The sequence below is a fragment of the Dipodomys ordii genome, unplaced genomic scaffold, assembly GCF_000151885.1.
Source record: "Dipodomys ordii isolate 6190 unplaced genomic scaffold, Dord_2.0 Scaffold23, whole genome shotgun sequence".
NCBI classification, from domain to species: domain Eukaryota; kingdom Metazoa; phylum Chordata; class Mammalia; order Rodentia; family Heteromyidae; genus Dipodomys; species Dipodomys ordii.
In genome coordinates, this window is record NW_012267239.1 from 3,589,143 (window position 1) to 3,603,435 (window position 14,293).

Below are 14,293 nucleotides of genomic sequence, written 5' to 3' on the forward strand. Positions count from 1 at the left end.
GTGCAGCTCAGTAGTATGAGAGGCTCTGGGTTGGATCCCCAGCACCAAATAAGGGGCTGAAAACCCACAGGGGCGCACAGAATTTGTATGCGGTTTCAGGGGTTCACACGCCCAAGGCTGGGGCTCAGTCTCAGAATCCCAGGCAATAATTGTTGGCCATCCTCATTTTTTAGCCACGTGAACTGTGAGGCTCAGAATGGGGGGGGGGGGACAGAGGGACTCAAAGTAACAGCGCTGCAGGAGCTCTGAGGTCTGGCCCAGGCTCCCGCCAATCTTGGTGTGTGTAGGGTGGAGGGGTGGGGGGGCAGAGGGAGGCACCGAGGCGCAATGCCCACCTGGGAGCACGTAGAGAAGGGCGGGGCGAGCCAGGGGGCGTGGCCTGGCTCGCCCCCGCCCCCTCCGCCGAGATCGGGGGCGGGGCCTCCCTCCAACCTGCGCCGCTCCAACATGGCTCCGCGGTTGTGCAGCATCTCCGTGAGCGCGCGGCGGCTGCTGCGGAGCCCTGGGCCCCGCACCGGGGACGGCGCGGCTGCAGCTGCGGCGCGGTGAGAGTCAGTCGGGTTGGGGTGGCCACGCGCGCTGGCGCAGGGATCGGGGCGGGGGGAGGGGTCCGGGGCCAGGGCGGGGGGGGGGGAGGAGGGGGGCGGGGAGGAGCGGAGACTCCTTGGCTTGCCATCTTAGGGGTAGAGGCGGAGTCAGGAGCCAGGCCTGGGAAAGAATGGGGGAGAGTTGGAAAGGCAGGGGTAGGGGCTTTTGTTGTTTTGAGATACCGTTTCGCAGTGTAGCCCTAGCTGGTCTTGAACTTGCAGTTGTGCTTCACCCTCTCAAGCGTTGGGGTTGCAGGCGTGAACCACCATGCAATGCTAGGCAGGGCTTTTATCCTATTGGGTATCTGGGTCTGGGTTGAGAAAGATGGGGTGAGTTGGAGGGCCAGGTGTTGGTTCCTGGAGAGTGGGAGGTGGCAGGGATACGATTAGCCAGCAACCCTTTCCTTGGGCCTTTCCCTAGCACTGTGATTATTTAGCACACACTGGAGAGGGGGGTGGGGGAGGGGGGGAGACGACCTCTAGACCTGGCAGCTCCTACATGGAGAAGTTCTAGGGGGGAGAGAGATGGTGGCCAGAGGGTACAGTGAAGGACCCCCAAAGGTCTGTACATTCTCAGCTTCCCCATCCTGAATGGTACAGGTGGGTTAACAGAGACCTCAGGGGATGGGAATCGCCCAAGGTCACTGTCCCTGCTGTGGCCTGGCTGTGCTGATTCTGGGCAGTGTCTCTAGATGCACCATGCACTTTGTACCACAACTTGGAGCCTCCTGAGAGGAGACTCCTAGGCCATGTGCTCAGCCCTGCCTGTTGTTTGACCCTGCTCTGGTGCTCAGGCAGGGCTTGGCTTCTCCTGACTGGCCCTGGACGGCTCCTCCCTCCTCCTCCATGCCTATCACCCTGTGTGCCAACCTGTCTCTCTTACTAGGTCATTTGCTTATTTTTCTATATTCCCATTACCTGTCCCTCCCACAGTGCCCATAACAGGCCTCCCACTTGGGAGGAAGCAGGGTTCTTCCTACGGAATTGCCCCAGAGCCAAGCTGAAGAGCTCTGTTAGACCTAGCATGAGTTGTTAGAGCAGTGGGAGCTGTGGCTATGTTGGGGGAAGGCAGCCAGCCCAGCCATGTGCCCCTTACCTGGACTACCAAATAATGAAGGAGAAAGCATCATGAAATGAGCTCAGAGTTTGCCTGGCACTAGTAAATCTAACTCAGCTTTTTTTTTTTTTTTTGGTGAGGTGACCTTGGGTATGTCATTGGACTTCTTCAAGTCTCAGATTCCTCATCAGTGTGTAAAAAAGGAAATAATACATATCTCATAGGCTTGTTTGTGCTTTTTTTAAGTGTGTGTGTGTGATTCTGGGGACTGAAACCAGGGTTTCACACCTGCCACTGAACTAGACCCCCAGTCCTCCTGGGATTGTTGAGGATTAAAGAGTTCTATGGTTAGTCATTTGCTGGTGGCTCACACCTGTAATCTCAAATTCTAAGGAAGCTCAGATCTAAGGATCAAACTTTGAAGCTAGTCAGAAAAAAGCCCAACACTTTATTTCCAATTAATCAGCACAAAATTTGGACTGGAGTCATGGTTCAAGTGGCAGAGCGTCAGCCATGCGTGAAAAAGCAGAGTGAGAGCACAAACCCCTGAGTTCAAACACTGGTACTGGCACCCATACACACATGAACAGTCTGCGCTGGTTCATGCCTGTAATCCCAGCTGTCCAGGAGGTAGATAGCAGGAGGATCAAAGTTCAAATACAGCCCTAGCAAAAATTTGGCAAGATCCCATTTCAACCAATAGCTGAGTGTGGTGGTACCTGCTTGTCACTCTTGCCCAGGTTGGCTTCAAACCATGTTTCTCAGATCTCTACTGCCTGAGTAGCTGCAATTACAGAAGTACATCACCATACTTGTCCTTTAACTTGTGTGTGTGTATGTGTGTATGCGTGCGCGTGCGTGTGCCAGTCGTGGAGCTTGAACTCAGGGCCTGGGTGCTGAGTTTGGCTCAAGGCTGGTGCTCTACCACTTGAACCACAGTGCCATTTCTGGCCTTTTCTGACTAGTTCATTGGAGAGAAGAGTCTCAGGGGCTTTCCTGCCCAGGTTGGCTTTGAACCTCAGTCTTCAGATCTCAGACGTCTAAGTAGCTAGGATTATAGGTGTGAGCCACCAGCACCCAGCTAACTTATTTTTTGGCAATTCTGGGTTTGAACTCAGAGTCTTGTGCTTGCTAGGTAGGCACTCTATCAATTGATCCATGTCCCCAACCTTGGCCTTTCATTTTTATTTTTTTTGGGGGAGGGCAGTATTAGGGATGGCATCCAGGGTCTGTTGCATGCTAGACAAATGATCTACCACTAAGGTACAGACCCCCCCCAAAAAAAATTTTTTTTGAACTTGTGCAAATGTGTGCTTGAGGATGGTGGCTTGGAGTTCAGATCTACTCCAGCATCTTGCTTAGTCTCTGGGGGATTTTACCTGCAGAAATTTCCTTCTTGGGGTGGGGGAGTTGGGGGGAGGGAAAATAGGAGAAAAAGGAGGGAGAGGGTAACAGTGTTGGACAAGAAATGTCTTTATTATGTATGTAACTATAACCCCTCTGTACATCACCTTGACAATAAAATTAAAAAAAGAAAAAAATCTCCTTCAGATTAGGCTGCTCCGCCTCATTCACTTAATAGATGGGAAAGCTGAAGCTCATAGGCAGGGAGCTTCTTTGCCTCTCCAGTGTCCTAGCCCCCCAGGCTCTCTTCCCCAGGGCTGGCCTCTGGCTATTTATTCTGGTCACTACCTATGTTAATAGATTACTAGAATCCTAGCTGGGGAGCAAAGGTCTTGGTCCACAAATTGTGGAGCCTCCTCTCTAGGGGTGAGGCAACCCCTCTATAGTCAGACCAAAAGTCCCACCCCAGGTGGGGGCTAGCCCTGCTTCCTGACTTACTGTATGACCTTGGGAAGTTCCTTCAACTTTCCAAGCATAAACTATTTTATCTTCCCAAAAGTGGGAACAGGAAGAGTCACAGCATTATAAAGATCGTGGCATTGATCCTGTGAGAAATTGAGTCAGCATAGATCCCTGATTCAGACCCACTACACTACCCAGCTCATTCTAAGTTTTGTTTTGTTTTTTAATTTGGTAAAGCTAAAATATATTGGCTTAAGCCAGGACCTGGTAGCTCATACCTGTAATCCTTGCTACTCAGGAGGCTGAGATCTGAGGATCGCAGTTCCAAGCAAGCCTGGGTAGAAAAGTTCTGAGACTCTTACCTCCAGTTAACCACCAGAAAACCGGAAGTGGTGCTGTGGCTCAAAGTGGTAGAGCACTAGTCTTGAGTAAAAGGAGCTCAGGAACAGTGCCCAGGCCTAGAGTTCAAGCCCTAGGACCAGCCAAAAAAAAAAGACTAGACTGGAGTTGTGGCTCAAATGCTAGAGGACTAGCTGAAGCAAGCAAGCTGAGCAAGCAGGTAGCTGTACTTCCACCCTGGGTATCAGTAAACAAACAAACAAACAAACAAAAACGCAGCATATAAAGAATGAAGAAATTGGGCTGGGATTGTGGCTTAGTGGTAGGGTGCTTGCCTAGCATGCATGAAGCCCTGGGTTCGATTACTCAGTACCACTTAAAAAAAAAAAAAAAGCTGGAACTAGCACTGTGGCTCAAGTGGTAGAGTGCTAGCCTTGAGCAAAAGAAGCTCAGAGATAGTGCCGAGGCCCTGAGTTCAAGTCCCCGGACTGACAAAAAAAAGAAAAATGTAACCACCTACCTCCCCTCTGTCTTAGCTAAACAGAATAGTAGCTTCCTTTAACCCTGGTTTCATTTTCTTTTTTTTTTTTTGTCAGTCATGGGGCTTGAACTCTGGGCCTGGGAGCTGTTCTTCAGCTCTTCAGTTCAAGGCTAGCACTCTACCACTTGAGCCATAGTGCCACTTGCGACTTTTTCTGTTTATGTGATGCTGAAGAATTGAACACAGGACCTTATGCATGCAAGGCAAGCACTCTACCACTTAGCCACCTTCCAACCTCTGTTTCATTTTCTATGACCTGAGTTCCCAGAGTTCAAATCCAGCCCTAGCTGGGGGTGAGCGTGGGGAATATAAACTGGGAATGTCCAAAAAATGAACCAGACCACATGGAATATGAACTGGAAAATCCTAGAAAATAAACAAGACCATATTCACATATATTTTCTACATATTACAGTTCTAGTTTATTATGATAGTGCCTAACATAAATTAAACTTTATGATAAGTATATACATATAGAACACATCTACAGTTGGACACTATCCTCAGTTTCTAATATCCACAGGGACTTAGAGCATATCCCTCATCCATAAGGACAGACTTCTATTAACATTTCAGAACAAATCACTTTTCATCTTCCTCTGTGACCAAACAAATCTATCACCATTATAAGATGATTGCTTTGTCATTTTGGTAATGGGGATTGAACCAGCACATTCTGTATCATTGAGGCTCACATACCACCCCCCCATCAGATAATTCTTTCCCTCCCTCTCTCCCTCCCTCTCTCCCTCCCTCCCTCCCTCCCTCCCTCCCTCCCTCCCTCTCTCCCTCCCTCCTTCCCTTCCTTCCTTCTTTCTTTCTTTCCTTCCTTCCTTCCCTCCCTCTCTCCCCCTCTTTTTCTCTTTCTCTCTTTCTTTGTGTATATGCCAGTCCTGGGGCTTTAACTCAGGGCCTGGGTACTGACCCTGAATTTTAGCGCTCTGTCTCTGAGCCACAGCTTTACTTCCAGCTTTTGGTGGTTAATTAGAGATAAGGGTCTCACAGACTTTCCTACCTGGGCTGGCTTCAAACCTCCATCCTCAGGTCTCTGTCTCCCAAGTAGCTAGGATTACAGGTGTGAACGACCACCATCAGACAGTCTCAGTTTAAAAGAAAGTAATATCTTTAATTGTCAGACATTTGTTCTATCCTCATAAAAGACTTGCAAGAAGAGAAGGCTTGCGCACACTGCCAGGAATTCTCTCTCAGCAGACTTACTTTTCAGACCTCTCCAAAAGCTTCATTGAAGGCTGTAGGGTAAAAAGATAGCCTAAAAGAAGCTGTGTACTGGGGCCTTAGATGTGGGGTGGAGGGGCCAGGACCCAATGCCAGCTTTCCCCGTTCATGGCACCACTATAGAGGAATCCTTTGTTCTCACAGCACCGTGTCCAGGTGGGCAGGACAAATGAGTGAATAAATGAATGCATGCATCATGCTTTGTGATACCTTTTACCCCTCTCAGCCCCAGTTCCCCTCCTCTCTGTCCCAGAGGCCTGAGGCAGAGTTGGGCCTCTGTTGACTGTGTCCAGTCATTCTTGCCAAGGGCTGGAACCTCCTCCGGACAAGGCTTGTCTTTGGCTGTTTGTGGGGTGTGGGAGGTGGGGCGCAGGCCAGGTGCAGGATGGGCTCTGGGGAGGACTAAGTGTAGCTTTCTTGAAGCACAATACAAAAGAGCCTGCTGTGAGGCAGCAGGTCCACCTCAAGTGGTATAGTACCTTGTTAGCAAGCACATGGCCCTGAGTTCCATCTCTAGTACTGTGAAATAAAGCAAACAAGGAAACCTTAAAAGGTGCACAGAGGTCAGTTACAGTGGCTGGTATCTCAACTCCTCAGGGCATGGAGGCAGAAACTAGGAGGACCCCCATCTGAGGCTGGACTGGGCAAAAACATAAGACTATCAGAAAAAGAAAATAACTAGAGCAAAAATGGTTCGAGGCAGCTGGGAGCTGGTGGCCCATGCCTGTATTCCTAGATCCTCAGAGATCTGAGGATCGCTGTTTGAAGCCAGCTGGGCAGGAAAGTCTATGAGACTCCAATCCCAAAGATCAGAAGTAGTGCTGTGACGCCAAGGGGTAAAATGCTAGTCTTGAGCATAACGTTTAGGGAGAGTACTGAAGACCTGAGTTGAAGCCCCAGGACTGACCAAAAAAAAAAAGAAAGAAAATCCAGAAGTGGCGCTATAGCTCAAGTGGTAGAGTGTTATTCTTGAGCAAAATAATCTCAGAGACAGCACCCAGGCCCTGAGTTCAAGCCCCAAGACTGGCAAAAATGGCTAGAAGCATGGTTCAACTGATAAAACACCTGCCTAGCAAGGGTGAGGCCCTGAGTTCAGACCCCAAAACCATGTTTGTGAGTACACACACACACACACACACACACACACACACACACACACACAGCTTGGTGTGTTGAGGTTAGCGCACACCTGGGGAATGGGGTACCCTGGGAAGGCAGGGAGTGTCAGGAGCAGAGACTGGTGAGATTGGTTGGATTGGTCAGGCGGGTTTGGGGGTTGATCCATTTGACAGGAGGCTACCATCGTGGGAAGCAGATAATGTGGAGGCACCGAGGCTGGAATGAAGTGGTGAGAGGTGAGGCTCCCTCTTCTGGCTTCCTAGTCCCTGCAGAGCTTCAAGCCACAGACTGGGCAGCTGGGATCTCTGTAGAAGGGACTCCATTGGCTCTATTGCCAGAATGTGGGTCACCAGCCTGGGATGCAGGATAGCTGGGCAGACGGAACTGTGTGTGTTCCCGTGGCCTCCCCCCTCCCCCATGAGTCCCCCAACCTCTTCTGTGTCCTCCAGTTTCTACTCCAAGGACAATGAAAGCAGCTGGTTCCGCTCCCTCTTCGTCCACAAGGTGGACCCCCGGAAGGACGCCCACTCTACCCTGCTGTCCAAGAAGGAGACCAGCAACCTCTACAAGATCCAGTGTGAGTGGCTGCCATCCCAGGACTCTCAGGGCAGCGTGGAGACGATGTCCCGTGCCTGCCACCCTGACCCCACCCACCGCGCATGCCCGTGCCCGCTCTGCTTCACCCACCCCCCCCTGACTGTCCTCTGTTGCAGTTCACAATGTGAAGCCTGAGTGTCTGGATGCCTACAACAGCCTCACGTGAGCATCCTCCTCCCTCAGCCTCCCATCCTGCCCGTACCCACCCATCCTCAGAACATTTCTCCCCACCTCTTTCTCCTCCTTGCGGGAATCAAGGGAAGGGGATGAGCTCAGAACTGGAAGGTTTAAGGACATCTTGTCTTGTCTTACGGTCATCCTGGGGCCTGTAGGGCCCTGCCCTTCACCATGCTCCTCCCACAGGGAGGCCGTGCTGCCCCAGCTGCACTTGGATGAGGACTATCCCTGCTCGCTCGTGGGCAACTGGAACACGTGGTATGGGGAGCAGGACCAGGCAGGTGAGATGCCTGCCTCCCTGGGGGCTCTTGGCACCCTTCCCATCCCGCTGTCCTCCATTCCCTCCACAGCAGCTTCTGCAGTGGGCTGTACTCTCGGGCAGCCCATGAAGCCTTCCATACTCAGCCATGGCTAGTCCCATCCCGCTTAGGCCTCCCCAGTTCCGTTCCCCAGAAGGAACATTTCCTGTTCAGGTTCCAGGCTGCCACTCACTGATCTTTCCTCCCCTGGGAGGATTCTCCCTTGGCTTGCTTTATTGGTTCACCTGTCTTTCATCTAGTCTTATTTAACATGGACATCACTTCTTCCTGGAACCCCCTCCCTGAATTTTCTCCACTCAAGCTGGGCTAGGAACCTCCCGTGGTTCTCCAGGCCCCAGTTCACGCCTCTTCATGTTCTCATCTTGTGCCTGTAGCTGTCTCTTGCTGTATGTTCTGAATCCTGGAGGCCATGGTGAACCCCCAGTATGTAGCACATGTAGCACAGCTTTGTAGGGTACCCTCAGACTCTATCTACAAATAGCTATCTTAGATTTAGTTAAAATTAAATGCTAAAAATCTATTTCCTCAGTCACTCACTATAGCCACGTCGAGTGCCTACGTGACCTGCAACTGTTACCTTGGACAGCTACAGAACAGTTTTATTATAGCATAAGGGCCTTTTGGAATCTGCCTCGAACACTTTGTGTGTGTGTGTGTGTGTGTGTGTGTGTGTGTGTGCGCGCGCACACACACACACAGTATTGTAGCTTGAACTGAGGGCATAGACATTGCCAGTATTGTAGCTTGAACTGAGGGCATAGACATTGTCTCTTAGCTTTTTTGCTTAAAGTTGGTGTTCTGCCAACATGGGCCATAGCTCTGCTTCCCATTTTTTGCTGATTGATTGGAGATAAGAGTCTCCTTGACTTTCTTGTCCAGGTTGGTTTCAAGCCATGGTCCTCAGATCTCAGCCTCCTGAGTAGCTAGGATGACAGGCGTGAGCCACCGGCGCCTGATTGCCCTTGTCACACTTAACCCATGTTGGAGCCACTCAGTGTCCTGGCAGCCCCCTGACCTGTGCCCTCCCCAACAGTGCACCTGTGGCGATTCTCAGGCGGCTACCCAGCCCTCATGGACTGCATGAACAAGCTCAAAAACAACAAGGTATGTGTATGTCACATCACTTCTGCCCCCAAAGGCTCTACCTCCCCACGGGACCCACTGCTGGTGGGGGTCACTTCCTGATCAACATGCCCACATTGCCTGGCCCCCAGGAATACCTGGAATTCCGGAAGGAGCGGAGCCGGATGCTGCTGTCCAGGAGGAACCAGCTGCTTCTGGAGTTCAGCTTCTGGAACGAGCCACAGCCCAGAGCCGGTGGGAACATCTATGAGCTGAGGACCTACAAGCTCAAGGTGTGTCCCTCTCTAACCTCCCCCCCTCCCGACAGCCATGCTGCTTGGCAGCTGGCCCGAGGTGGGCTGGCCCTGGACCCCAGCCTCTGGACTGGGCTCTTCCTCTGTTCCTTGGAGCGCAGAACAGGTGTACTGACTCGCCATGTGCACACCTGGATCCCGGCCGAGAGGCCCTGGGGCGTTGGGGACAGCTGAGATGCTGGGAGTCAAAGGGGCTCATTGCTCTTCCTTCCGGTTCTTTTTCAGCCAGGAACCATGATCGAGTGGGGGAACAACTGGTGAGGAGCAGCCCCAAGTCTGAGGGTGTGGGCGAACGATGGGCCCCTGGGTGGCCACTTGGCCAAGGGCACATGGCAGAGACCCCAAAGGAGGAGCAGCCTAGAGATGCAGACCTAGAGGGAATGAGGCCTCTCCTGGTAAAGCAGCAGCCAGCGGTGGTGCCTACAAAGTCCCATGCCCCAGCCGTCCATCCTGCCAGCCCCAGGCCCCAGACAGGCAAGGATTCAACCTGCATCCACCTCGCCCTGGCCTCTAACCCACACTCTGTGCCATTTCCAGGGCCCGGGCCATCAAATACCGGCAGGAGAACCAGGAGGCTGTGGGCGGCTTCTTCTCACAGATAGGGGAGCTCTACGTTGTGCATCACCTCTGGGGTAGGTTATGGGCTCCTGGGAGGCTTCTGCTGGTCCCCTCCCTCCCATGTCATTCCGTGTGCCTTTATGGAACTCACATTCTAGCAGAGGGACACTCGATGTCAGCCAAGAACTTGCCAAAAATGACTCATTTCAGATGATTGCTGAGACTGTGGAAAGAAGGCAGAAAGAGATGATAGAGGAAAACTTGAATAGGGAAAGAAATCCTTCCTGAAGGCTAAATGTAAATGCAGAGCCAGCTGTGATTTGCTGGAGGGAAACATGGCGAGTGGAGGCAACAGCATGTGCAAAGGTCCTGTGGTAGGGGGCCTCTGGAAGGGAGGTTGGTATAGGAGTGAGTGAGGAAGAGTGTATGGAGATGGAATAGGAAAGGAGGACAGATAGCCAGATCGTTATATGCCTCACAGGCTGTGGATGAGCCGGGATTCACCGGAAATAAACTGGGAGCTGTAGGAGTAGTAAACAATTCTGGTTGTTAAGTGCCTAGGGACAGTAGAGAAGAATTTAACATGAGCTCAAGCAGGTGAGGATGGGGCCTGGTCTCAGGTAGTAACACGGGTGCTGAGCCTAGAGACTGTGAACAAATGCTATCCGAGATGGAGTTATCCCTGGTGGGGTGAGGAAGGAGGATGCCAGCAGAGCTCCCAGGCCCTGTCCTAAAATAGCTGTGTCATTTTGCCAAGACTGGAAGATCTTGGGGAGGAGCAGGGTTAAGGCCTAAGGAAGGTAACATTTAAGATCCTGGCACATCCAAATACAGATGGCATGCAGACACAGCATACTGGAGAATCTCGAGGACAGTCTGGGGCTGAAAGTAGAAGTTTAAGAGTTGTCAAGCCGGGCAACAATGAGATGTACAAGATGCTATGTCGAAAACGAACTTTACAATTTAGGTGGGGTGGGGGTGGGGGAGGTGTAGTTGTGGAGATGGGGGAAAGGAATGGGAAGGGAATAACAAAGGAGGAGGCTACAACGCTTGATAAGAAATGTACTCATTACCTTGCTCACGTAATTGTAACCCCTCTGTACAGTACTTTCACAATAAAAAAACTTACTTGTCAAGCCGGTGCCAATGGCTCACACCTGTATGTAATCCTAGTTACTCAGGAGGCTGAGATCTGAGGATCATGGTTCAGGAACATCCGTGAGACTCTTATCTCCAGTTAACCACCAGAAAAGCAAAATGGTGCTGTGGCTCAAGTGGTAGAGTGCTTGCCTTGAGCCGAAGAGCTGAGGGACGGCACCAGGCCCAGAGTTCAAGCCCCACAACCACCACCACCACCAACCAAAAAAGAGTCAACACACATACACTTCCTAAAATCCCAAAGGCAAAAAAGAATAAAAAAATAAAATCCCAAAGGCCTTTTTCTACCTTAGGGCCTTTGCACATACTGTACCTCTTTCTTGAAGCACTTTTCTCCAGCAGTTCACAGCTGGCTCCTTTTCATCCTTTAGCTCTGACCTTACATTTACTCCCTGGGAGTAACCTTTTTTGTCTTGTCACTTGAGTTTTCTCTTTCATGTCTTCCTGTCCTTTTTTCATAAATACTGTCTTTTTTTTTTTTTGGACAAGTACCTGGGTGAGACTGACAAAGGCAATGTTTGCTGACAGTCTGAGGGAGGCAGCTGGGGAGGAAGAGGTAGCAGGCCAGACGTGGGGTGGTAGGAAGGGCCCTGTGCTCTGGGAGATCATCTGTGTGTGATGAATGAGCTTGTGCCTTTTCCACAGCCTATAAGGACCTGCAGTCTCGAGAAGAGACTCGAAACGCTGCCTGGAGGAAGCGGGGCTGGGATGAAAATGTTTACTATACAGGTAAGTGCCTCCTCTGGGTGGGTCAGTGGGGCCTTCAGAGGACATTTGAGGGGAGCCCCATGTGGGCATGAGTCTCCCTGCACAGACAGCCTCATTTGATCACCTCTAGTGATGAAGAACTGTTTTGCAGTTCTACCACTTGAGCTATAGCCCCATCCTTTTTTGCATTTGTTGTTTATTTTTCGTCAGTTGTGGGGTTTGAACTCAGGGCCTAGGCGCTGTCCCTGAGCTCTTTTGCTCAAGGCTAATGCTCTGCCACTTTGAGCCACAGCTCCACTTCTGGTTTTCTGGTGGTTCATTGGAGATGAGTCTCATGACTTTCTTACCTGGGCTGGCTTTGAATCTCCATCCTCAGGTCTCAGCCTCCTTGAGTAGCTAGGATTACAGATGTGAGCCACCAATGTCCAGCTGCATTTGTTATTTTTATGGCCAGAGTCATCCTGAGCAGCCTCAGCCCATGATCTTTCTACAGATAGCCTCTTGTTTTGAGGAGTATTGCTTTTGTCCCTCAGGCTGGCCTCCCACAATGATACTCCCATATCTTTCTCCAGAGTAGTTGGGATTACAGGGATGAACTACCCTTCTGGGCCCTAATTTATGAGCAAGTTTTTTTACCTTTTTTTTTTTTTTTGCTGGTCCTGGGGCTTGAACTCAGGGCCTAGGCACTGTCCTTGACCCTCTCTGTGCTCAAGGCAAGTGCTCTACCACTTGAGCCACAGCACCACTTCTGGCTTTTTCCGTTTATGTGGTACTGAGGAATTGAACCCAGGGCTTCATGCATGTTAGGCAAGCACTCTACCACTAAGCCACATTCCTAGCCCAATGAGCAAATTTTTGCTCAAGGTGTTACCACTTTGCTAGAAGCCAAGAGAACCACCTGGAGTCAGTCAGTGGGACAGACCCCTATCACGGGGGCAGGACGCTGTGGTGACTGACTGGTTGTTGGCAAATAGGTAAATAAGAGCCGTCTTGGCCCTTGACAAGGAGTCAACAGTGATGCTTCCTCACTTCCAGCTGGTGTGAGATGTGTTTGGGACAGGTAGCCCAGGCTGGCCTCAATCCCTCAATCTTCCTGCCTCAGCCGTCAGTTACAGGTGTGCACTACCACACTGTTAGAAACTGTACTTTAACTAGAAGGTGATTTCTCTTAAATCACAGTCCAAAAAGCTCCAAGCAGGAAGCAGAAATTTCACCTTCAGGGTGACCTTCAGCTCCTAGCTGAAAAAAGGAGATCTAAAAAAGGAGTTAGTTGGACCACACAAATGTTTCTTTTGGCTAGTCCTAGGGTTTGAACTTAGGGCCTGGGCACTGTCCCTGAGCTTTTTCACTCAAAGTGAGCACTCTACCACTTAGAGCCACAGTGACACATGTGGTTATCTGGTGGTTAGTAAGAGTCTCATGGATTTTCCTGCCTGGGCTGGCTTTGAATTGTGATCAGGTGTGAGCCCCTAGCACCCAGCCATCCCCTCACAGCTTTTCTGTCAGTATATTACCACCAAGGTTATCTTGTTTTCCCCCCTTTTGGTGCTTTGAACCCTGTACCTTGCATAAGCTAATAAACATGTACTCTGCTACTGAATTCCACTCCCAGCCTTATAAATACCTTGATATTTTTTCTTCCAACTATCCTACTTTATCCTTAACCTGTCTTTGTCCTTAACAGTATCTGTGAAATCATTATTTGTGTGTGTGCCAGTCCTATATTGCTTAAGGCTAGCTAGCACTCTACCATTTGAGCCATAGCTCTACTTCTGGCTTTTTTGGTGGGTTACTTGGAGATAAGTTTCTCAGGGACTTTCCTGCACAGGCTGGTTTCAAACTGCGATCCTCAGATCTCAGCCTCCTGAGCAGCTAGGATTATGGGCATGAGGCACTAGTGCCCAACTACAAAATTAACTTTTACTTAACTAGTTTGTTTCTGTGGTACTTTGGATGGAACCCAGACCATCATTCAAGCTATTCAAGTGCTCTACCCCTCAGTTACATCCCCTCCCAAGCTATTTGGTTCACATTTATAGGAAAACAAATTTAAAAAAATCTTTATCTCATCTCAACCAAAGTCCTCTTATAATGTATTCTCCATTGGCGCTTCTTGAAGGGCAACAGGACCTCCTTTCCTTTCACATGGGTGTGTGTGTGGCTGTGGCCTCGGTCCTCTTTGTGACCTCTTCTCTCTCCACAGTCCCCTTGGTGCGACACATGGAGTCTCGGATCATGATCCCCTTGAAGATTTCTCCTCTCCAGTGATCCTGCTGATGCCTCTGCCTCCTTCCCCTTCTCCCTCAGGGCAGCCTGGGACAGCAGCACTCTTGGTCCTGATTTTTTCTCTCAGCTTTGGAAGGACTCTAAAGAGTAGTGCTTAACTCAAAGCTGACAATTGTTCTGAGCATGACAGCATTTTCCAGAAAACACCTTCTCCCACGCCCACCAATCTCCTTCCCCCTGCTGGAAGTAGTTTTTTATTTCCTTGAATGAAGCATTAACAACCTTTTAGGTTTTCTCCCATTTCCTCCTCCCCCCCAAGATTCTTTTTCTCAAGGCCACCAGACCTTAATTATCATGATGGATATGATTTAGTTGCACAAAAGATAGCATGACCCATGGTTGGAGGTGGAGTAGTGGGAGGCTAGAGGTTAGACGAGGCCTGATCCTTGGAATTCACTGGTCACCATTGGACTATCCACTTGGACAAG

The 14,293-nt window shown here is 50.3% G+C and overlaps 1 protein-coding gene across 1 annotated transcript; it reads left to right on the plus strand.

The window, feature by feature from the left end:
• The first annotated feature begins 317 nt into the window (after positions 1-317).
• Positions 318-14,091, plus strand: Nipsnap1 (nipsnap homolog 1 (C. elegans)). Its single transcript, XM_013014455.1, has 10 exons — positions 318-545; positions 7,135-7,262; positions 7,399-7,444; positions 7,646-7,740; positions 8,813-8,883; positions 8,994-9,134; positions 9,381-9,412; positions 9,693-9,787; positions 11,517-11,600; positions 13,783-14,091. Exons 1-10 carry the CDS (start codon positions 328-330, stop codon positions 13,845-13,847), a joined length of 975 nt encoding a protein of 324 aa, XP_012869909.1. The 5' UTR covers positions 318-327; the 3' UTR covers positions 13,848-14,091.
• Positions 14,092-14,293: the final 202 nt, after the last annotated feature.